We start from the raw sequence: 27187 nt of genomic DNA, 5'->3' as shown, positions 1-27187 counted from the left end.
CTTAAGATATACGCTACGTGATTTTGTGAACAATATATTATATAATTTAATATGTATGTTGTTGTTGTATTATTATTATATCTGATTTGTACCCTCGTTGGTCTAAGTAGGTTATTAGACACAGATCTCGAGGTTCCGACGTCGTGCCGATAAACAGTTATTAGGTTTTCCCGTCGTAAAATCTCAACAGCAGCCTGAAGTCTAAAAGCGCGACAATCCCTCGCCTGGGTGAGAACGTTAAGCGGTAGATATTGCACCTGATTTTTTTCCAGTTATGTTGAAATTACTGTCCTATTGGATTATGAGAGTAAAATAGATAGTTTTAGTAACTCTTGCACTGTAACATACCGCGTACACATCTGCGTAGCTAGGTGGGCAAGGGTCCTGGTGCATAGAAAAAGAATCGGGACTTTCCACCCCCTCTTTAACTTATACCCTTCAAAATTATAGATATGAAAAAAAATCTAGTGAGCAGGGTTGTGGTTTTCTAGCTTCAGGAGCTGGCGAGTTACCTGATCCGCTCTTTTCAAAGCTTAGACTAGATGCCCCCATGAGCTCCGGGTCCCTGATGCACTGTACCACCTGGCCCTACGATAGCTACGCCACTGCGCGTACCGCGTAAATGGCAGTCTTGCTTGAGAATGGATGCCGTGACCGAAACCGCTCAGGGGGATCATCATAATTATTATGTCTATTTATTTTTTTAAATGGATATTATATTACAATAACAAACAATTGCTTATTTTATTTTATTTTATTTCAATTCGTAACACATGAACCGTACAAATATAGAAAATTCAGTAAATTAGTACTATTTTATTTCTACGACCTAGAATCTAAATGTTATATTTAAACTAAATACGTTGATTAGAAGGTTAAATATAAAAAGTTATTATTTAAACATTGCACAATTACCTGCTATTCGAAATTCTATCCTAGAATAATGACATAATTCATCCATTATGTAATCTACATTTTACTTTTTTAATTATAAATGTATATTGTACTATGACGTATGCAGATGATTAATGTTTTAAAATAATATTACATATGAAGTAGCTACCATATGAGTAAATCTTAACCTATGACATAATCCATATTTATAAAAAGTATTTTATACAAATATGGATGCTCAACACCAATTATTTTATTATTATTTATTGAGCAAGACCTTTAATGTGTTTCTAATCGTTTCAATATAAAACTTATAATTTGATTTATTTGAAAATTTATATATAAAAAAATCGTTTATGCAAAGATTTTTTTTGAAATTATAATCGCGAATGCAATATTTAATCAATAAACAAACTGTTTTATTAATCATGTGAATTAAATTCGTCTGAGAATTAAACGTTTAAGACCACTAATTAAAGGCATGGTTTTATTTAAATGAAGTGACGCAGTAGAGAAAACGTATGCTTTTCACGGTACAGTGAACGAGCAAATCAACTTTAGTTGCCTTTACGGTGTATGCGATGATGAAGCCCTGTTATCCCCACGACCGTTAACACCCTCGCATACAATACCCTCGACTTTTCAACACATTGTCAGTTTACGTCAGTATTCATAGCAAACCTTGTCTTTAACAAGTGGCCTCAAAACTTTACTACTTATTAAGGATATAACAATACAACTGTATGCATCTATATTTTAACATCTAGATAGATCAGGGAGGCTTTTCTCTTTGCAATAGGCGTAAGAGGCAGGCCAGGCCTTGAATCCAACTCTGTCGTAGATACGCTTGGCACAGCGTACATCATCAGCTAGATCCTCGTTTAGGAGATCTGAAATATATTTAAGAATTCGTTTTATTAATATTCATACAAAAAGCGTATAAAAGTGCTATAATAGAATTGGTAGAAATTAATATTATTTATATAAAACTAGCAATATCCGATAGCCATAGTTCTCCTTATGGGTATTTTTATTGGTCGATTTATGTGCTACACTTTATGAAAAATTAGCTACCCGCCCCGGCTTCTCACGGATGCATTACTGATACTAAATAAACTGCAGAATGTCTTTATATTCAACGTTCACAACTTTTTCAGTCAGCTACGGGTCAGAATCATTTATATTAAATGCACAATGTATTTAAGGTACTTCATTGGATAAGGATTAATGCTGTATCGTTAAAATCTCTTCGTAAATAAGCTATTATTTCTCGTCAAATGAAAAGGATAAAAAATGATTATTGTGGGTTATCCCTAATAGATAGACATACACCATCGTAAACTTTTTTGTAGACCTTTTTAAGGTGTACGATACTGTTGTACATTATTTTAAAATATCTCGTGGAGTTTAGCCAGCGTTTGCAATATAAGCGCAAACATGCGTTCATATAAACCTTCCTCTTGAATCACTATCTATTATCGAAATCCGTTACGTATTTTTAAAGATCTAAGCATGAGACAGCGGGAAGCGACTTTGTTTTATACTATGTAGTGATTACTAATAATAGCTGAAGTTGTATTTATAAAATACATAATAGAAGTGATTATAACTTATTATTTAGTATCAATAATAGGTAATATCATTTCTCATTATACTATGTATGTCTTTCAGTTCTCATTCCTAAGTTCCTACGAGAGATTTAGAACAGATTATATAATATCTACAAACTACAACTTGAATATACGTTACACATAGAACATTCACAGTAACAGCCTTGAGGAGGTTTGGAGCATATTATACCACGCTGCTCCAATGCGGTTTGGTGGATACACATGTGGCAGAATTTCTTTGAAATATACATGCAGGTTTTCTCACGATGTTTTCCTTCAACGCCGAGCACGAGATGAATTATAAACACAAATTAAGCACATGAAAATTTAGTGGTGCTAGTCTGGGTTTGAACCCGCAATCACAAGTTAAGATGCACGCGATCTAACCACTGGGACGTCTAGAGCCATAAAACATTAATTTACTTTATTACATATATTATACTTTCTTAATGAAATGTATTTAAGAGACAATGCATGGAATCCACAGTAAGATATTGCAGTGTATCAAACTCACAGAAACGCAGCCTTAATAAATTCAATTATATAAAATGAAGTTTATTAAACGCTAGAAGAGCACGGTTAAATGAAATCTGAATGTTGCGAGTGACGTAGTGAAACATAATTAGTTGGAAGTATTAATCAGATAAGCGCACCTTCGCATTTCATGCTGCAGTGACCTCCTTTCCTTCCTTTCTTACACCATTCCTTGTTGTTTATCTGTTAAACACAAAATATAATACATTTAATATAATTTAAAATACACTCGGGGGTTTTAAGCGAGTCCGTCTGTTTACGTTCAACCCGCTCATCTTATATTCTACGGCCCAGCAGCAATACTTAGTAGTTTTGTGTACCAGTTTGCACAAGGCACGTAATATCTCACTTCCCATAGTTGGTGGCGCGTTAGTTGTGTAAGAAATGGCTAAAATTTCATACGTCGCTAATTTTTATGTGCAATGGTGACCACTTTACATCAGGTGGCCCATTTGCCCAGCCGCTTACCGATGCCATAAATGGCTTTGGACCAGTGCTTAGAACTCGTTTATCTTGAAGATTTAAATCTGGATAAGGTTCACTGAGTTTTCGTGCCTACATTTTTATTAAATATCAGCATCCTTCGAATGTCAGTTTTTATTACGACGATATCCTTTCAATTACTTATGACACAAAAATAACCTCATGAAATTCTATCACGGATTCGAAGCTGCGACTTTCGGCTAAAATCCAGAAGGTTTATCCTATTGGACAATTTTGCTCATATGGTAGCCATTTTTACTAGCACAAATTCTTATTAGAAAATAATTATTGAGTTAATATAAAACGCTAAGACCGATTATATTCGGCAAGAAACGTGATAAATCTTTATGATAGATGATAGAAAAACTTGACAAATTGATTGATCATTATTTACTGATACGAAAATGGAATAATATTTAAAGAGATTCAAAACAAAATATGAAGTCTAATGACATAAGACCTTACTACTGATGAAAAATGTGATTTTTTGTTTTTCAAATTAAACACTGATTTCTCTTTCTGTCATTATTGATTTAACATTCGAAAGAAGAAGACAACATATTTTAATGAATCACCTTCTAAAAAACATTTGAAGGTAAAGCTAATATAATGTATCAATACATTAAGTGTGTTTGACTATAATGTTAATAATATTATGTAACGATAGATTTTTTTAAAAATGAATTGTCACGTAAAAGTTTTAAAGAAAAAACGAGGAATAAAATAAAATCTGGCATTAAGAAGGCGACGGACCGTTCTTGAGATGCAGTAAAAAGAAAAAGAATTATCACAGGACTTCTTTTTGCTGTTGCGGTGGAACATTTTTCTATAATAGTAGACGACCCAGCGGGTAAAAAGTAAAGTAAAGTGACCGCTTGTGAATGGACTATAGCTGAGCATACAGGAGGTTTCCTATTGTGAAGGCTAGAGATTATTCCATCATATCCACATAGAGATTTCAGCAGAAATTCATTCGACACATGCACAGTTTTCAAGTGATAACTTCTTATGGTAGCGTAAACCGCTTCGTTACGTAACGCGTTAAGGCGCCAGTCTGTCAGGCTCCCCCTTCTTTCAGGCAATAACGATACTAATAATGTACATACACAAAATTCTAATGTTCATATTCAAGAATTGTAACAAACAATAAAATATGTTTTAAGATGATTTCCTTCACCGATAAATACGAGATGAATTATAAAAACAAATTAATCAGGTGAAGATTTAGTGAGGCATGACGGGTTAAATTCGCAATCTTCGGGTAAGGTTAATCTGTTCTAGCTGCTGGCCCTTCTTGGTTATTTAAGGTTGAAAATATATTTTCTTAATGTTTTAAAATTCAAACATGTTTTTTTTTGGTTAACAATAATAAAAACTCCATCAAAGTCTTTATATATCTTCAATTTAGTCTATTGTTATTTAGAAAGAAATGAAGATCAAATTTTGCTGAAGATATAAAATAAAATATTGTATTGTTATAAAATACAGAAGAGTCGACTCTTGCCTCGCTGTGATCAAGTGACATTTATTCGACACAAGAACCTTGTTTCCGTCGTCGGATTGAAACTGTCTGCTTCTTACGATCTGAACTGTCATTTCAGGAGACGACTGCGATTGAGTTTGAGAAAAATATTGATGACTATTAGAAATTTCTGGAACGACATAAATCTCTTTATAAAATATAGTGTGGAACGTAGTTGAGCTTATTGTCAGCGATCTGTTATCTGTCTGCTTATTAATTAAATTGTTTTCTTTTATTTTTGTTTCATGAAAAAAAATACGTTAAAACTATACACTGATATAAAACATGTTCTGAAAGTAATGAAATCATATATAAGTTATTCAAGTATTTATCGTTTAATATGTAGACACCTATTATTATTTGAAATGATGATTGTCTAAGTATGGTCATGGTCGCAAGTTACTTTACCCTGATCGACATTAAAGTTAAGAATTGTTATATTTGAATAAATTACGTAAACGAACCTCCGCGACCGGTTCACCTGGCTAGATAAAAATATAATTTTCAACAGACTTCGTCCAGTAAATTCGGAGTAAAAGATATTTCGACAGTCAGACAAGAGATTGATGCTACAAGGGATAAATTTTTCCATTGGATCTACAAATGGCCGACTATTATGGTGTGTATATTCTATTATAGATTACATTTTTTGAAGACTTTGGAATTAAAGCCTCGTCTGCACTATTTGTCAGAATATATGTATGTATATTAGATGCTTGTTTTATTGTTTGGTTTGCATATTGTTTACATTTTATATTCCGTTTCTATTGCTCTTAAATTCCCCAATAATCTTTGACGCTGAATGATAATATTACTGAATTATTTTAAGTATTTTTTATGAAAAAAAAATTGTTTATCGCTCATTAAATCTCTCGACCACGATATTAATCGTTTAACCGCACAAGCTTGCATTATTTCATGATTGTGACAATTATAGAGGAAAGAGGTACAAATGAAAAATGTTGACATATAAAAAAAAAAACAGTATGGTGCTTTTTTTTCATATGTTTTGTAGTATCACGTTAACTTTATAATATCGAAATGAAAAATTAAATCTCAAACGTTTGGGAATGACGTTCTTCATTACGTTACACGACAGACACTTGGCGAACGTGAGATGCAAGTAGGTTAAATAAGGGCGACATTTAGACCTTCACGACAAAATTTGCGTTTATGGTGTGTGTGGTATCTAAGGAGATCATCCGAACTTATAATTTTATTAATGCGAAAAAAAAATTGTTTATTTGTTTGTTTGTTCTTTTACGTCTTCACTGCCTCACAGGCGAAGACTTGGGCGGAAACCAGATATTTATATATTATTTACTTTCCTAACGTATCATATATATAAATTAAATTATTTTTTTAAATTATTTCTTTTAATTTAATCACTTTTACGCATTGTTAATTTATTTCCTTGTGTATATTGTGTATGCTGTGTATATTTAAAAGATGTTTTCTATAAAAAAGGAACTTCATTCCAATCACGCCCTACGACACCTTTTCATTAAACGCAACAACGATTATTTCAATTTCATAATAATATATTTTTAATTTCTTTGTTTAAATGTATGTGATAGTAAGTTAAAAAAAATCGTAGAATAAAATTTGTACAAAAAACCGGCAAAACTATTCACGAATAAAATTAAAAAAAGGAGCCATTATATTTTATTCCCGTCAAAAAACTATCCGATGCGCATTTATCCATTAGGGGCGTTATAAAAATGCAAATTTCAGAACACACCGCACTGCATTTTGTATGTAGTCAGCAAACATGTTTTTAATTAATTCGCTTATTTATTTGGCCGTTGATGGCGCTGTGGGCGGAATTATCCATTATCCCGTGTTAGTTGTACTCTTGATTGAGTTGCGTTATTGTGATAAAAATATATCATTATTATGTCGTTAATTTAAACCGTAGACGATTTTAAACGGCGTTTTTGTGCTTTACAGCCGGTTGGACATCAGGCCAATGGGCTATCGAATATACATTGCATTGAAGTAACTAATTAAATCATTGCTTATATAATTCATTTTATATACTGGAACAGTTTTGAGTGTATTTATGGATTAGACTGGATCCGTTAGGCGGTCCTGGGATCACGTTTCAGAATATTTTTTAAACAAAAAAAACTTATTGTATTTATTATAATTTTACTAACAACGTTGGAAAAATAAGTGTTATATTTTTTTTATGGTACAAATAGGCGGACTAGCATATGGACCTGATGGTAAATGGTCACCATTCCTTACATCGCCAATGCGCCACAAACCTTGGGAACTAAGATATTATGTCCCTTTTTCCTGTAGTTACACTGGCTCACTCACTCTTCAAACCGAAACATTATACACTAGCTAGCAACTGCTTCTGCGGTTTGGCGGTAGAATATCTGATGAGTGGGTGGATCTACTCAGACGGGCTAGAATAAATTGGTGGTTGGGCCACCAATTAAAAAACCCGTTTCATTCAAAAGCCTGGGTTTGAAACTCTAAACATCGGTTAAGATTCACATGTTCGTACCATTGTGCTATCATCTCAAAAACAGATTTCTACTTCGATATAAATATTCCCATTTTAATATTTACATCAATACCAAAATGCATCCTTAAATCATCCAATAACATAATCCTAGGTTCCATTTCGACTGTAAACATAAGAACGGGAGACGTCGGATTAGCAATCTCGGAAAGTATTAGGACGCTAGATGTTATTTACCGACCGCCCAGACTGATTTCAATCGCTTCGATTTGCACAGAGAACGTATTTAGTAAGAGAGTATTGAACTTCTTATACGCCAGGTTTTACTTTAGACATTACATATATTTTATTTGTTGGTTTAATATATAATATATATTGCATTACCTAATTGCAAAGATTATTCATATTAAAATTTTGTTATATTTTTAGAATTTAATCTAATATTAAGCTGTATTAATAAAATACGTCTGGCAATTAAATGTTAAATAAAAAAAAAAATTAAAAAATTAAAAAATAGAAATGAAGAATGGCCGAGTTTTATTAAAATATCATAGATTTAAGTAACACTACATTTTATAATATTTTTCGTACAGACATATAAAATTCTTTTATTTATAAGCAATCGGAAATAAATATATAGATAGTACGAATATTCCGCCTCTTTGCAGACACCGCAATTGAGATTTCCTTGGTGATTGAAAACGTAAGTACGTGTCTGTTCCCTATATCGATGCGGGTTTATCTGGCGATAGTGATGGAAGAATTTCATCGATAAAAAAGTATCGACTCCAATTTTACTATCCATAGAGTTAGTTTTCATAATATATAGTGGACCCATCTATGTGCATGATATTGGAATAAATTTAGTTCAAATAATATTAACTACAGAAGATGTTATTATATTATGTTGTAATGTATGTGTGTAATTCCGATTGACTTGAAATTTGGCCTAGTTAGGTACTCCTTTCGCGTTATAGACGCTCACTAAGAAATGGTTTATGAAAATTTCAACTTGAATGAACTTTAGCCGTACAGCAGGGCTGACAACTAGTAGGCTAAACTCGTAGGTGCTCTTGGTAACATTTTTAAAATATCTCTTTAAATATTTTTATTTGATGTCGGATTACTCGTTCTTTATATTGAGCCAGATTATAAACTAATATTTATTAAAATAAAAAAATAAAACAATTATTATAATCGGTGATATTTCCACAACACTACTTAAACTTTTAGTGACTAACATAGACGAATGGTGGAGAATTGATCGGTGGGAATCTCGTTACGACTTCACTCGGTCACAATTCATCCACTTAATTTACGTGAACTCTATATTTTTAACAATGATATTTATTACTTTGTCGCTTTAATATTTTTTCATTTCTTAGAAATACCCATACGACCAATACAGCTCAGTGGCTAAACGTTAAGGATGTCTACATTTTCGAAATCGGGCTAGCAACAGTATATAGTTATTACTATATAAAGTCTGCCACGTATTTAACGCTAGCCCGTGTTAGAGCAGCGTGGTTGAATAAGCCCCAAACATTCTCAGAAATATGATATACGTATTTGGCCCAGCAGTTAGATATTAACAGGCTTGTTACTTTTTTTTTAAATAATGTATTTTACTTTATTTAAAACTGTAATACATATTTTCATCATCATCATCATCAGCCCGCATTCGTCCACTGCTGAACATAGGCCTCTCCAAATGCACGCCTCTGTGGTCTTTCTTCGGCAACTCGCATCCATATTTATATATTTTGTTCGCGTTTGAGGGGTTAGTCGTCAGGTTTTCTTGAAGTGTTTTCTTTAAGTTCAATCTTGCTTCATATCAAATCAAATTTTAGTTTCGGTTCAGTGGTTTGGCTATGAATTACTTTCGTATTTATAATATTAGTAAAGATTAATAGGCAAGTCACTTTGATATGTTTTTCTAGAATACTATTTCCATGATTATTATACGTTTGATTTGTCTACTATTATTTTGTCTTCGTAAAGAAATGAATTATCTCTACTCAGCGTGTATTAGGAAATTAACTTTTCAGATTATTAACATCTAGCGAACAAACCCGGAACGCACACGAAGAAAATTAGAATTGCTTTTAGTAAGATTACATATTTATTAGTATGTCAAAATTATAAATATAAATAATATATCAATGGGTCTGAGTCGTAATTTTAATATATAGATCAAAATTCGTCATATAATGATATATTCAAATTTGAGTAATTTAAACTGTCAAGCTCTAATTTTTATTGTTGCAGCCCGTTTCCGAACGCCCGTTTCCGAACGCCCTTTTCTCAGCGAACGATTTTTTTTAAAGTATTCATTTGAATGTTGTAGTTTAAAAGAGAATTTTAATCAATATCAATATATATTTTTTTAATTTGCTGTCATATACATACTTTTTAAACATTTTGTGGAAAATATTTACAAATTATATAATTAAACCTACTGTACTCGTTTAAAGTTGTTTCTATTGGTGAAAACTGCATCAAAATCCGTTGATTGTTTAAATAGAATTTAGTGGAGACAGATAGAGATAGATTGCAACTTTGTTCTATATTATTTATAGATAAAGATATATACAAAATAACTATTTTGGACTGTGTGGTTCTTGCGGAGAAGCAAAAAATCGCCATGTCTCAAGTTGAGGGTGTCGTAACGGGGTTTTGGTGTACCATATCTACCAATAGATACCTATTAATGTGTTTTAATGTTTCGTTCTCAATAAAAAACGAAAATAGGTGAAGAAACAATATCTAAACATGTATTCACGGGTTTTCCTCAATTTTTCAATTGTGGTCGAACTTCGATCACTGACTGTATAAAATTAATAGCTAGTTTCAATTAATAAATAAAATAATTCTATAAAATCTGCTATTTCATTAAATCTATTCTAATATTTCAGTTATTCCAATAGAATTCAGAGATGTTATACAATGGAACCCTTTGGTCCCGCATCTAAGGTCGCTGCACTGGCCCACTTCCATCTAAATTAACACTGGCAAATCTGGCCATAATGCGTTTCATCCGTTTGTGTACCGTCAGCAAAATTATATTACATTTTATTAATAAACGGAATTAAATTATTGTTAATACTTAATACTGATTATATTACAAATAAAAATGAACCGATTTGTTTATCTCTTTTACTAATTAACTACTATGCAAAGAGCAATTGTGTTTGATTTTGTATTAATTTTAAAATATTGCCAGTTTTTATTTTCCATGAACGTTAAGATTTGTTTGGAACCAATAATGGAATTTAGAAAATGTGAGTGAACCAGTGTAACAACAGGCGCAAGGGATATAAAATCATACTTTCTAAAGGTGGTTCTTTGGCCATAGTTATAAATGAATAAATAATAAATATTGGACAACATCACATACATTACTCTGATCCCAATGTAAGTAGCTAAAGCACTTGTGTTATGGAAAATCAGAAGTAACGACGGTACCACAAACACCCAGACCCAAAACAACATAGAAAACTAATTAACTTTTTCTACGTCGACTTGGCCGGGAATCGAACCCGGGACCATGGAGGTTGTCGATAGTTAAAATTATTAATTTAAAATCACTGACAGTGTCAATGTCTATAAGTGGTAACACGGTAAGTGATCCCATTTATAAGCCTGACTACCTAATTGATATAACAGACCCGTCAGGAGATTTCATTTGTTCGTGATAGTTTGTGCTGTCGGTACAGGACGTGTATTAGTTAGATGTTCTGATTGTTATATCTATTTTATTACTCGAATGCGGTCACAGTGGGACAGGTTGAACTAGAAATTGTCGACGATTCTATTTAGAATTAACAGATAAACTCTGTTTCGCTATTCAATATTAGTAGTGTAATATTTGAATAGTTTATTTAGTTTAATTTAATTTTTTTAATGATATATACCTCAAATATTTATAGCAAATGATATTTGAAAAATGTCGTTAGAACACTCAAATACGTTGTACGTTCGTACGTTCAGTACACATATAAAAACCAAGTGTCATAACGCTTGTTTGAATGATGTGGAAATTGCTGCAGTGCTATCTTACAGCGAGTTAGCTAGTTTAGCGAAGAGGATACTTTCTTAAAAAAGCCCTCTTAAAAAAACATATGTGCTAAATTTTATCGTCATTTGCAAAATAGTGTCAAATTTTGTTAAACTCAAACTGAGAATAATATAGACACGTATATTACTAAGCATGTGATTCTGTAAGAATTAACTTTGTATCTCACTTGTGATATATTGACAAACGGTGAGTCTTGCGTCGAGATATAGCGGCGCTGAGCGTTTTCTATCGACTGTATCACGGTGAGTGCTCTAAGGAATTATTCTCTCTAATTCCTGCTTCCCCTTTCCTACACAAATCTACGCATGCTGTCTGGCGATGTTCAGTGATACGTGTATACAATATTTTTTATAAATATAGCAGTTGTATTTCGCATATCAAATTTTGACATTTCACGCTTGTGTTCCGCAGTGAGTATCGAGTTCCGAGTTTCGGAATACTTCAATAGGACCAAAAAAAACCGAACGAGTCAATTCTTCTTCATAATCATCATTATTAACTAATCGAAATCAACTGTTAACCGGTGATCCAAAATTCCCGGTTCTCTGTACTCCGTATACAATCGTATATTATTATAATTCTCATTTGCTGTTTCTTTAATATAAATCATGAAGTCACTTATTTTTACTAGTAGTAATACGTCAAAGTAGAAATACGTCACTAAAGATTGAAAACATATTTCAAGCAATCTTTCATAATTTTGCCTTGCCACGACATTTTGATTTCTAAAGTGAAGCTATAACTCGGATGGTGATGAACTCCAGGCTTTCCTCGTTACAAAGATATTTGACATTAGAATCACAGAATGTACATAATTCGAAACATGTATGTTTCCAAACGATGATTTTATTCAGCATTGTGCAGGAAATAAATTATAATCAAATTAAGGAAATGAAAACTCAATTTGAATTACGTCAAGTTCATTGGAAGTTCCGAATTCCGAAATATTTTATATTTTGGTTCTAAATATAGAAATACATACGGAAGATATTCCTGGAAGCTAACAACCGATTTTTCACTGATGTTTTAGGGTAAATTTTGTAATACATATATATATACACAGTAAACTTGTGTGCAGTAAATTTATTAAATTTTATTATTTTAAAAATAGTAATATATTTCTTATACTACCTTTATTACTTGGCTGTGTTCGCAACCAGTTTTAGCTACCGTTAGACGTTCATAAATAAAGCTTGCTTGCAGCTTAGCACGCTGACTGATATATATTCGGAATTAAATTTTGAATGGCCAGTGATGAATCAATACTTGTAATCTAGCGAGTGAGCGCCATTTGTTAAGCGCCATCACATTCCGGAGTGATTAGTGCAAAATTATGCGAATATTTCACGAAAAGCCCGAACCGATGCTGCATTTACACAGGTTTGGAAGATAGTTGATGTAGTTTAGTATACCTATCTATTTATTTATAGAAGAATTATTTGCATTTATATGAGTAATAAAATTAACCAAAATAAAATAATTAAAAATACACTCAAAGTTGTGAGTAGCATTGAATCGTTTGGATTTTCTGGGCAAAAATGAGCCAGTGCGTCTATTGCCAGTGGAGTGGAGTGTTCTATTAGAAATGTTTTTGCATTTTTAGTCCAAAGACCAAATGTTTCAAATATTAATGGCACAAATATATTAGAATTATAGAGTATTAATTGCGCCGTTTCACTTCAACATTTCTCGCTCCGGCTTCGATATTTAACATTGATTTTCTAACAAAATACTGGATATATTTCAACGCATGTAGCATCCATCATATGGCTTGTTCACGTTCCCCGGCTACAAGTATCAGTACAGCTTTAGTGCTTATAATATAATTATAAGTTTTGATAGATAACAGTTGTGTCTTTATTCTTTAAGGCAAAATTCTATCAAATAATTTTTTTTCATCGTTTTTTTTTAACATTGTTCTCGGTCTTAAATGAACAAACACTAAATAAATTAAACTCTAATATTTACTTCAGCATCGGTACAGGATACAGAGCATAAACTAATCAGGACGTCTGCATTCAGCATTTGCTTTGAATGTTCCAGAAACATCGTAACAGTATTAGTAAATAAGATTGTCATAGCGAATAGCAGTGTTGTTGATATTTGAAATACTGTCGACTGTATCTCAAATTTAATAACATCCACTAGCTTTTGATAAATCCATACATTTATTTCTAGAATTTTCTATTATTATTATTAGTTTAATTTGTGTTCTGAACGGAATTTCGTCGTTATTTTATTTTTATTAAAACGATAACATTTCTTGTATAACGTATGGATTAATTTACAAGAGACCATTATAAATTAATAATACAAATGACTGCCTAGTCGTAGGTTAAATATTTTGCAGTCTTTTATCTAGTATTTAGTACGCATTATTTGTCATGGATTTTAAATATTAGATTTAAATTTAGTCCAGCAAATTGGTCTGGTTTTTAACAGTTTTTAAATATTCTACATTAAATCCTATTTATAACATAAAACATGTTTCAAATGACAATCAATCGACAATAGTGAATATTATATATAAATTGAGAGATTTTATCTCTTCTCTTACACAAATGGTTCTTTTTTTTTTTAATTTAATTTACAACATTCACGGGCTCACAGCTGCCCGTGCTTTTTTTTAATTCTTCATACTTTTATACATTTTGGCGTTTTATATTTTTATTGAACACCAGCAGAGCTTCGCTGGACTTCAAGCTTGTCACCTTCCTGGGAGATACTCAAATGGTTCAATGAGACGGCAATTCTACAAGAGAGAGATAAGTGTAACCAACGGCTTTTTGTTCTTTCGGATCCTAAATCCTAAGATCCCGCCAAGAAAGCAGCTCGATTGGAACAGTATCACATTCCCGTGTCTGCTTTGCCTGACGTCTTCTCCGTTGTCTCAAATAAGAGTTAGGATGTGAAGAGTGTATTTGTGTAAGTGCACACACTTGTGTTCAAAAATCGAATGAGCTAGTTTGGTCATAATGTGTGGGTTATTTTTGTTCAAGTTTAGAATAATACACAAACGAGGCATAACGCGCAATATGGTAATGACGTTTTAATATGACTGCGTGAAACTGTGACGTTATTTGTGTGATAGTGTAATTCGTAATAACAAAATCAATCATTGCTGATGATCAAATATGAAATACTGGATTACATTGCCAAATTGTTTGTTGGTATTTAGACTTACCGGCAATTATCATATTTGACAGATTCAGCTAAATAAGTTTATTGGGTAATAGATGTTTCACTTTGCGTAATTTAAAGTAAATTTTAGTAACGATAATTTTATGATTTTGATTAAAAATAATCAGAGTGAAAGATTAATTCAAATTTTTGTTATGTCGAAGTCACGATACAATTAACTTTTTTATATGTGGCAAGTAATTAACAACACAACTACGTATGAATAATGTTGCAAGCTATTGAAATAATAGGGAAGTTGGACTTACTCTGTTTACTATTGGCTTAAATAAAAAAAATAAGATAAGTCACGTAAAATTAATTAGAAGTTGTAACTTTAAGTGTTATCATTGAAATCGGACAAATGCTTTCAAGGAGGAAATCCTTGTTCCTAGTAACATCTCGTACGTTTAATTGGATTTGAAGACATACATCAATCTAAATATAATATTTACAGTGTAGCTAGAGGAAACTAGATATTGCCAAAGATCGAATACCCCATGTATTGTATATCTGACAGAAACTTAAATTAAGTTATTTAAAGCTCGTTGTTCTAGTTGCTATACAATGTCATATTGTTTTTCTATATAGTTTATCTATATAGTAAACGCATTCTTTTATAATATAAATGACTGACAGTACTATTACCCGTCGAATAAGGCTATTTTTATCACAGTGATACTCAAACTTGTACAGATGTTGATGTTTTTTGTACACACATTCATTAAAAAAATCAAAATGGCTGCCATTTAGCGTGGAGATGGGTTGGACCCCCAAATTTATGCTGTATTTGTATATTAAAATAGTTGTTTTATTATTATCTAGAATATCGCTAGTCCGTAGCCGGACACTGTATATAAGGCTCTAGAGTCCAAGGTATTGAGTTTAAATCCCAGTTCAATAAAGTAAAACGTTATTAAGGTTTTCTGTCGAAAATTTAATGGCTCGGAGTTTGAAAGTACACTCCTGTGGCTCTGAAAGCATGTAAAGTGACTCTTTCCGGTCGTATCAGTATTGCCGTGCCATCGGGTTATGAGAAAGAGAGAATATAGTGTCCACCTGTGTTTGCGCACACACTTGTGCCCTATAATATAATATTCTGCGAAGTTGGTTATTCTTCTTTGTGATTAGTCGCTGTGACCTTAATAGGTCAGGAGCACATCATCATTATCAGGATAAAAACAAATTCAGGATAAAATATCCTGAATTTCTTTAAATTCATAATTACTTAGAAAGTATACAGCCTATTCCAAACGTAGAAGGTGTATAGCTAAATGAACCTACATTAATATATTTTACTAGTTTCAGTCCGCGGCTACGTTTGTGTGCGAGGGTTTCAGTCTGTGTTATGTCATTTGTATTCCAAATTTTATCTAAATCCGTAAGTTCAGTAACGATGCTTTATAATGATTATAGCGTTTATAATATTAGTAGTATGTAATTTTCAAATAGCATTGCTTTTCTATGCACTACAAATACTATATGATTAAAATATATTCATTTATAAAAAATCCCTATTACACTTCATTACTTACCATTTTAATAACACTTCCAAATTTCTGATGACAACTTTGTCGATATTAAAAACGCAAATTTTTACGAAACCATAATGAATATCTTTATTATTTTTATCTATCGACCAAAGATGGCAATTTATGTATGAATGAATAAAGATTCATCGTAACTTTTCCTGGTATTGTAACGAGCTGTAGGTATCATGTTTTTATGAGAACAAAAACAAAAGTCAATTACGAGTACGAAATTTAATTGTAGGCGAGTACTTGTGCGATATCAAACAAAACAGTGACTACAGAAATATTATGTGGGAAAGCATATAATTATATTCAAATTATCTATGAAAATTAAATGTAGGATGTGCTATTGTTTTGATTTAGATATACTAATGACACATGTCCAACATATTATACTATCCCAGTTCTGCCAGTTCCCGGAACGAGTCAGAATTTACCAACGCGAATAATATTTTACGAATAATTAGATTAAAAGAATACAGATAATATTTTTTTTTGTGATAGCAGCACTGTTATTTAAAAGACATCTGTCAAGTTTACTATTTTTGTTTTGTTTTCATTATTGTTTTGCTCTACGAAATAATCTGTGTCCTTTCTCCCTTAAAATATAAAATGTTATTTAGAACTTCCACGTGTAATATGATCTTTTATTTGCTGTACATATACTAAGTCGTTTCTTTGTGAAAATGATCACCTACTCCGCTTGGTTCTTTCGTTTTTTAAAGCTTACTCTTTTCGCAACATTAGCGATTTCAGTGGAGCTAGTCTGTGAGAGAAAACTCGAAACCACCTCAGAACATTATCGTGAAATGACAAAAAGTGATAAGCGGCACTGGTCATTATAATTGTAACATTTAAAGAATACACGGTTATATTATTCACTATTAAGTCTTTATTTAACTACTAATCCACCACATTAATTAGTATCTATTATACTAATTAATCAAAATCAATAAGATTTTTCATAGATAATTTACTACTTTCTAGTGATTTGACACATTCCTACTAGCATGAAAATTGCGCATCACTGTAAATCGATTTTATCAACGTTTCCGAATTTGAATAAAGTCCGTTGATTGGGATTTAATGATAAACTTTAAATAATTAAATTTTGTAATTTATAATAATAGTGTTACTTCACCGTTAGTCTAATAATCATAAAATATTTTTTACGATATTAATTTTCTAATGCAAAGTTTGTAATATCATAGATTGCTGTATCCTCCATCTTCAAGTCAATTTGACAATTAACTCGATTACTATTCCGATGTTTGAAAATCGAATTGTAGATAGTGATCGATTTTTTGATCGGGGAATTGAATTATTCAGCCAGTAGCAATTTTCTGATTATAATTTATAAATAAAATATATGTGTTTTTTTAAGGAATGAAATATTATTTGTTTAATAGAAAATTTTATGTTTACAATTTATAACTTCTTTTGTTTTTAATTTTCGCTTGATTTATTTGTTTGAAGTCAAAGAATCGCAAGCTAAATTTATTACTCAAATATAAGTTTTAAGAAACATTCTTTAATAAAATTTTGTCCATTTAAGTAAGACGACTTTTCTCTACGATTTCTTGTGGACTGATTTTTGTACAGAAATACGCTATATTGCAAAACTTTATAAGTTTATTTCTTAGAAATATTATACCACCTTATATAACACGATGAAGTTTCTTAGTACATTTAATATTGTTTATGTTTTGTGAAGCGGAATTCGATTTTAATTCGACCTATCGAAAGCAAATCGAAAATAAAATGTATCATGTGTGTACATACATAGTTACCTTATGTAGTATTTATTCAATATAAAAACTAATTGACTTAGTTCGTATCGCATGAAAAGTTTTCATTGGTTTCACGGACCTTTTTCAGAGTAAAATAGATTTGATTTTTGTATATATTTTATATTGATTTGTTTTGAAAGAAATCAATTTTGAATCAATATTCTTTCGATTTTTTTTTTAATGACTAAAGTAGGAGAATAAAATGGGGCATTTTTAGGAAATTACTAATATTCCTATCGTTGACCACTTTAATTAAGCTTAAAGCTTCTGCTAGGAGTGCGGAAGACACCAGCGACTTTTTATCGTGCAAGGTGGCTTTCAAACCTTTGAGCCATTGATGCTTGCGCTTCAATATGACGGCATATAAGACACGACCGGGAAGACCAACAGGCATTCAGGCGCAGCACCTACGGCTTAACGTGTTTTCCGTTGCACGAGTGAACACACTTCAAATTACCAGACTACTTCTGTGACATTTTTCCTCAGAAAAACTCAATAACTTTTTATCGACAGACCTGGAGTTTGAATCCAGTAAGGACCTCGGGTTCTGTATCCATATAATATTATCTAGCTATTAGACCAACGAGTTACACGACGATGTTATTACTTACAGAATACCGCTGAAGGAAAAACAAACGTTAATATCGAACACACTATATATTTAACTAGATGTGCCCGTGCATTCGTGCATGTTTGAATATAATAAAAAAAGTTATTGTTGTATCCTAAGTTACTCCTTATTACATCAGCTTTCTGCCAGTGAAAGTTCCGTTAAAATCGATCCAGCCGTTTCAGAGATTAGTCGGAACAAACAGACAGACAGACAAAAATTGAAAAAAATGTAATTTGATATATGTACCGTGTATACATTTAGTTTGAACACAGGATCATCTTTTAAAACGTCGTCGTTAATCACGTCTTGTAACATAAAGAATATATTTTAAAATATCTTTTACATACAGCATTCTAGCAGAGCTAAAAAGACTTTTAATTAAAATGCGCTTATAACTAGCGTTAGGCAGAAGCCCGTTAAATGTGAAAACTCAATTAATGCACACCAGTTTATTGCATAAATCACTCTTAATTAGGATACTTCACGTTGCTATATTTAAACGTATGTGTTAATAATGTATTAGTTGCTATAATTTGACTTGGTATAATCTGTTTTATGTATGTTTGAGTGCCTCTAATACTTTATAGACACATACACATATAACATAACATTTGCCAACTATCAAATTTAAAATATTTGTAATTTTAAAATAATTGAAATGGACGAGAAGTTGATTTAAAAAAAAAAATCGAATATTTTACTTAAAGATGGGTATTGAAATAGGCCTGTAATGGGACTGCTTTTGTTTCCAGTTTTATAAAGTGGTAAAACAAATGTTATTAATAAATTTTACCGAAAGGCCCCATATGTCATTGGTTTTTTTAATATTGAGGGTTTTAAATAATTTTATTATATCTATCGCAGTAACTGTTTCAAATGAAAAATCAATAACGCAATTAGAAACATTATTATTTAATAATCTAGCTGCATCTAAAGTAGATCATTTTAAATAGGTTGGTCGTCTGGTATAAGGCATAAAAAATAAATAGAAATAAGACATGGAACTAGCGGAAACCCAAAAAACGATTTCGTACAAATTAATTAAAGTTTCACTATTTAATAATTTCCTAATTATTATTTAACAGTTACTATAAAATATACATCTAAGAAGCGTAATCGATCTAACTTTATTCAACGACAGTATTATTTTATACTAACTTCCAATCATCCACTCGATCCAGCTTCCCGCCATTCCTATCGTATAACCAAATCCCCGTCACACTTTCCCGCCAAAACGCTAAGAAAGCATATGCCCTTGGGGTTCAAGATCTATTAAAGGCCGTTAAAGAGTAACAAACGGACAGAGTCATTTTTTGCATTTACAATATTAGTATACATACATTATTTTTTGTAGTAGTATGTGAGTTGAATGTAGTAGGCTAGTCTGGATAACGTTTTCAAAAAGTTGTTAACTCGATTGCCTCTTGTCGATTACTCCGCGGTGCTACGTCGATAGAGTGTTACTAGTTGTGAAAACGATGTGCCATCAAACTTTACAATGTTTGGTTGTGATTGATTTTTTTGTTGAAAATTGTTTTCTGAACTGACACATAAATACTAGCTATAATATATAGTTTCAGTGATAAAAGAAACATTGTCTGTTTACAGATAAATATAAAACCTGCTTGAAGCTTGTTCGACTACGAAATGGCACTGAGTTTTGATGTGCTTAATTTTTTATTTATTCATGCCGTGCTCGGAGATGAAGGAAAACATTGTGAGGAATCGACACGTGTCGTATGATTGTGCTGCAACCCACGTTAGAGCAGCGTAGTGGATAATCTTGAAACCATCGCCTCAACATTTGACCTCTTTGACGATTAATAAAATAATATTTGACCTACTGCTACTATACTTAGTTATGCTGGGCAAAAATAATGCGAAAAAAAATCTTAACAAGAAGAGTGAATAATATAAAATTTATTACCAAGATTAAATCTCATTAATTAATCTTTTGTATTCCATTTAATATTAATTTAAATTTATTAAATGGAATAAAAACCAAAAATGTAACGTTCCGAAAATTGTTGATCGTTTCATAATTAAATCACGTAGGTAATAAGATATATCGGAACACGATATTTTATATGTATTACGTTGGCTGAATAATTAGTGCCTTTGGGAGCTCGCTATATTTTGTAAAGTGACATTTCACTTATATTTACCGACATATTTGAAGCGAGTTATAAATTTGTTGCTTAAAATATTTCTATATTAGAACAAGTGTTCTGTTATTATTATACTAGTAACCAGCATTTATTTATCATATATATTTCATTGTGTCGCCAGAAGCTTAAACACCTTATTAAAAGCGCTTAATGTGTGTTAATAAGTATAAAAATCAAATCGCATGGAGGTTTTTATACATGACGATAGATAGACAGATGCGCAATCTATATTTCAGGATTGTAAATTGATGACTGTAGAGTAACTATGAATATAATGTATGTTCAATTTTATCATTGTTTAACAGCTTAAAGGAACCTGCTTGTGAATGACAGAGTAGTGTTTTCCATGGAAAATTACACATATTAGACATTTACTTTGAAAATTAGTCCAATAGCGTTGAGGTCGTACTTAAATATTTATCCATTTTTATATATAAAAGATCTCGTCGGTCAGATTACTAGATCCGTAGTTCTATTCTATGAGGAGTTAATTCGTATCTCACTTGTGAAATATTGACTTACGGTGATTAGATTATTTTGATGCGTGTACTTTAAATGTTATAATCATTATATGATTTGTTATGAGTCCCGAGTTATTTTAAATATTACAGTATTGGTATACTTTTGAGTCTCCTTGTTTTACTATGTTTTTTTTTTTTAATTAAAAATAAGTAGGCAGACTGGGCGTCACTACCGCCCTTAGATAGACATTGCTAGATTTCCCTTTTGGCAGTAGAATGATGAGCGGGTGTTACTTATCCAGACGGGGTTGCTCAAGTAAAGAAAAAATATATACTTACTTGGAATAATCCGAAGCTGGTGTAAGAATTGTTGTGGTTGGTAACTTTTTCTGTTGTTCTTCCGCTGGCGTGCTCGATCAGACATACCCCTGGGAACGGATTTTTTATCATATCAGTTGTTTTTATATAATTTAATTTGTGGATTAAAATTTTTGATACATATAATGTAATTATTGGTATATTTTTTGACAAAATTTATATTCCGAAACAGTGGTACGTTGTTTTAAGTTAATTAGTTTATATTAGTTAATTTTTTAGTACGTTGTGGTAAGTTGTTTTGACAATGTTTTGAAAATGACAATTGCAAACCGCTTGCAAGGCTCAACTTGAGCACAACTTTTGTAAAAATATATCATATAATTCAAAGTCCTTATTTAAGAAACCATACAAATGTTGGTCGTCAAAAATCTACTACCGATTTGAAAAGAATATATCTGAGATGAGCCGACAAAATAATTCGTAATAAAATTAAATATGATTACAATTTTAAACTTTTTAAAAGACAAATGCTTCTCGAAAATCATCTAAGTAAACTCGTCAATTTGAAACAAAAATTAAATTCGTCGACTTTAAAATAAGTAATTCTTATAATAACATTAAGTCGCGGAAACCGAATGAATTGCCGACCTTAATAAGCATTCACGGTGAACTTAGAGATCTCCAATTTGCATGATTCAAATGACAAAACATTTCGAGAGGCTCTTTCATTTAAGTTTAAAATTGTTAGCGCTCTGGTTTAATTGACACTGTAAAGGGACACTGGGTTAATTCGAATTAATTCAAATTGATACGGCCTTAAATCAAAAGCGACGTTTGCTGTTGGATTTATTCTGTTCATTGATATCTAAAGTATAACAGATTGCATAAATCGATTAGACAATACTTCAAAATCAAGGTACAATGGCAATGATGAACTGTATATACATTGATACTGTTCATTTCGTATTCATTTGGTTGTAGGGCTTTGTGTAAGCCTGTCTGGGTAAGTATCACTTATCATATATTCTATCACTAAGTAGCATATAAGTACTATTTCTATGGCATATACTAAGCAATGTATGGTTCTGTTCAGATTTGAAGGACCAGTGCGCCAGTGTAACTGCAGCCACGAGGGACTAACTACTTAGTTCCAAATGTTGATAGCGCATTGGAGATGTAAGGTTAAAATTGGGCCGTAAGAAAATGTCTATGGGCGATGACTACTTACCATCAGATGGCCCATTTGCCAGTCCGCCTACCTATTTCATAGAAAAAAATATGAATTATACGAAATATGTAAAATAAATGAACATAAAACAATAAAGATTAAACGTATATAAGTTTAAATTAACTAATAATGTCTAGATTAGCCGAGCCGAGATGGCCCAGTGGTTAGAACGCGTGCATCTTAACCGATGATTTCGGGTTCAAACCCAGGCAGGCACCACTGAATTTTCATGTGCTTAATTTGTGTTTATAATTCATCTCGTGCTCGGCGGTGAAGGAAAACATCGTGAGGAAACCTGCATGTGTCTAATTTCAACGAAATTCTGCCACATGTGTATTCCACCAACCCCCATTGGAGCAGCGTGGTGGAATATGCTCCATACCTTCTCCTCAACGGGAGAGGAGGCCTTAGCCCAGCAGTGGGAAATTTACAGGCTGATTATGTTATGTTATGTCTAGATTAGAAGTGCATACAATGTTTGCGAGATTATTAGCAGCATTTTCCCTTTAAGTCGTTACTCCGATTTCCTCAACGACAAACGAGCCAACCTTCCATTCGACGTTGAAGGTAATGAGATGGCGTAAGAAGTCATAAAATATGTTTTTTTGCAAGCGTCGTAAAGCTGTAATTTTGAATGACGAATAAATGCGCCATTTTCTAGATTACAGCTGCCGCGGTTCCGCGTTATCGTTATGTTCTTGACTGAGGAATGACTAATGTGTCAACGCTTGATGTTCTTCAAGAGGCCCTACCCTTTCCAACGGTACCAATATTCCAGTGGTAAATATTAAACTGTTAGTTACTAGTATAATTGGTACAGTATAATGTTTATGCTTTTAGAGCTGAGATTATTGATAATTATATAGAAATAAAATAGATTAGTTACTACACGTTCCCTTATACGGAGAGCTCATAATACGATCCGTAATACGCTATTTGTAAAATAAATTAAATATTGATTTTCCTGTGTCATTTTCCACAATCCCGTTCACACTAGAAACATGAAATTTTATGCAATAATTAATAAGAAAAGTTTAAATTTGTTGCTCCCCAGTATATGTTGTTTATCTGTCTGGTGGTGCGGAACCCTCAGTGCGCGAGTCCGCCTCTCACTAGCTCGGATTTTTTAAAATTGTATCTCTTAATTGTATCAAAACCATTCGTAAACGAATAATTTAATATTGCTCTTATAGATTCTATCTACTATACATGAAAAAACTTATTTAAATTAAACAAAACATGAAATTGAAAGCAGATTAATGTAATTAACACAAAGTTCTGATCTTCATTTCGACATGTCTTAATAAAATCGATATCCAATGATAATCCACGTACATCCTGTACATAAAGATGAAGTCAAATCGAAGTTTCGGATACTCAGCGATGAGTAATATAACAGGCGAAGTTGCTTTCAATCGCTTTAAGTTCGAGAGCTTCAGAACAAGAGTAGGCATATCACTAATTAATTCTTGTTCGATAACTGATACCTACAATATATATTACTGGTAGTTCTTAAACATGCTATATAAGATCAAAGAGTATACATTTTAGCTTTTGTAAGCCTAGTGTTGTCAGTTCAATGCACGTTGACGTGCTCCATTATCCAAATGCAAGTGTGTAATTAGAGCTTCTATAGTGTGAGTTCTATTGCTACCCTCAGATTCAAGCATACGCATACTAATATATGACAGAAGAGATTCATGATCAACTGGAAATATGCTCTACTACATATAAACCCGATTTCCAGCAATGAGGTTATTGATTCAATGTGTAATAGAATTAGAAAAAATATTCGAATTAGTTATATGAACTATCTTTATAAGTATATGTATAATAATCTATCCAATCTTATTTAATAAGATGTAGAGTCCCATTATAATTGTAATTCAGTTATAATTAAATCCCTAATTATACTGGTTGGTGTGAATGCTGCGAATGTATTGCCGTGGCTTATCTGTCTACCGTGAAATCATTTTTTATTTTTTTATTAAATATTTATGAATACAATTTTGTTAAATGATAAAACGAAGGGATAGTTGGTAAACTTAGATGAAGAGATCAACGCACAGGAAAAAAATCGAAATCTCGAAAGCTGAAATCTGGAACACAGCTTCATTTTATAAGGTCTGTAAAAATGGACTCTTGATATTTCAAATTTAAGGCGGCATATTTTGGATATCTTTATGATTTTTTTCCCGTATGAAGTCAGGACGCGCTTTATATCCTGTAAATTAAAACCAAAACAGGTCACGTGGTTCTAGCCGAGTTTGTGATGTTTCGAGAGCCAATTAACGGTAATTATAGTACTAAATACATTCATAATTTCCATCTGCATTTTGCCTCAACAGAAACTGTATAATAATATCGGTGTCATTGTTTCTTGTTTTCGTTTGAAGTTTCAATAAAATTACTCTTCATTAAAAATAACGTCACGTAACGTCAATGCATTCATGTATACAAACATAACGACTTTTGTACAAGACACTAAGCTCTTTATACCAAAGCTCCCAAGTCAAAGCCTAGTTGTAATTCAACATATATCATATGCCTCGAGAGAACTGAGCGGTACTTTGCTGATTAGTCCTGTGTTCGCTAATGCATCCATCTCACAGCTTGCGTTGTCAGCACCTCTGGGATAGTCTTTGCTAGGTTAACTCACTGGCTTGAATGATAGACATTGTACAAGTATTTGCTTACTCAATTCACTCTACAATCAAGCTAAAATACTTTCTGTGATATAAAAAAAATTACGTAAAATTTACAATAAATGTAGAAAGTTATATAGACGATAATTGGGAGGTGGTATTCGTCGATTTTTTATGGAGGAGATAAATAAATTTAATTGTATATGATTTATATAAAACCGGCTAAGTGCGAGTAGGACTCGCGCACGTAGGGATTCGTACCATTATCTATAAAAATGGCAAAAAAAACATGTATGTTGTTTGGGAGCCTGCTTAAATATTAAATTTATTCTGTTTTTTAGTATTTGTTGCTGTAGCGGCAATTGAAAAACATAATCAGTGTCTAGCTATCACAATTCATGAGATACAGCCTGGTGACAGACGGACGCATGGACGAACGGACAGCGGAGTAATACCTTTTTACCATTTTGGTACGGAACCCTAAAAATAATACCTACTGTGTTCTATGTCGGTTCTGATCGGTAGAATTTACATTCCATTACGGTACGTTTGTTTTATATCACCACTGGAAATTACCAAAAGTACTCGTAAGATCCTATATAAAAAACGTATTTGATTTTGATTATTTCGAATGGTATTACAAATATTAGTGTAAGAATTGGTCAATTCTAAAATCGTTTTCTTTTTATTTCACACGTATTAATTCGAATAACATTATCTCGTTGAAGTTTTTTTAGCTCCATCTTCATGGACCATAAGTTCTAATGAAAATTAAATCCTCTTAAAATTTTGCAATTCGTGGTTAGATGGTCAGGCTCCATTTCAGTTTAACTGCACTGTTACTTTTACCTGAAACGTCTGTTCTCATCCATTTCTCTGTCTCCGGATTTGTTAAAGAAAATTGGATACTTTTTCCAACGCTATTTTCCTTTTGATTAAATTTAGTAGCGGTGAGACATTCTTGATAAGGTATTTTGGTTTCGTTTTATAATTCAGATGTTTAAAATACTGTGATTATATACGTGACTATATTTATTTAAATAAATTGCACGAAATTAACTCTAGAGTTATTTTTATGAAAATTATGTTGCTTACATTAATTTTTTATCCTTAATACGCTAGCGTTTGACCGTTGTCTAGCCTGATGAAGAATCGACACGTTGTACAATGTAACACGCTTGTCTAGAAGATACTTGTTAATAATATTTCAAGATACCAAGGTTGTACCTATCGGGAAATACAGGCTCAGGCAAAGTATTCCACAGTTTTGGATTGGTCTTAAGAGCTATTCAAATGCAGATACACCAGATTTCTGTCTTAATTTTATTTACTCTACAGTCTAAAGAATAAAGAGTTTATCTGCTATTTTAGTACAATTCCTTAACCGTACCGCACAACATAAATATATAGTTTAGTCAATCGCATTAGCAAGTGGACTAAAATGATAATATAACTATTCGGAAACTTAGTATTCCAATTGCATAATCTTGTTAAGCTAAGCCAATAAATACTTACAATTTGATATCAAAGCACGTGGAAAGTTGTACCGGAGGAGTTCTCTGGAGAGTTGACAGCGTGTGAATGTTCTTGCATGGCCTTCTGTGTTCGTCACTAAGGACACAGCAAGCCAGAACAGCACTAGTTGGCGTCGCATTGTG

General features: G+C 32.1%; 2 protein-coding genes across 2 annotated transcripts in view; one reads left to right on the top strand and one right to left on the bottom strand.

Moving 5' to 3' along the window:
- LOC113401878 (slit homolog 3 protein) overlaps nt 1–27187 on the top strand; it is a 92578-nt gene that overhangs the window by 26774 nt on the left and 38617 nt on the right. The gene's annotated exons all lie outside the window — the stretch shown is intronic.
- LOC113401877 (lysozyme) lies at nt 1555–27187 on the bottom strand. The gene is made up of 4 exons (XM_026641953.2): nt 27045–27187; nt 21678–21766; nt 3158–3221; nt 1555–1784 (listed from the first exon to the last, which is right to left on the bottom strand). Exons 1-4 carry the CDS (start codon nt 27181–27183, stop codon nt 1651–1653), a joined length of 426 nt encoding a protein of 141 aa, XP_026497738.1. The 5' UTR covers nt 27184–27187; the 3' UTR covers nt 1555–1650.

The sequence above is a fragment of the Vanessa tameamea genome, chromosome 23 (assembly GCF_037043105.1).
Source record: "Vanessa tameamea isolate UH-Manoa-2023 chromosome 23, ilVanTame1 primary haplotype, whole genome shotgun sequence".
NCBI lineage: Eukaryota > Metazoa > Arthropoda > Insecta > Lepidoptera > Nymphalidae > Vanessa > Vanessa tameamea.
This window is presented reverse-complemented; position numbering and strand designations above follow the sequence as displayed.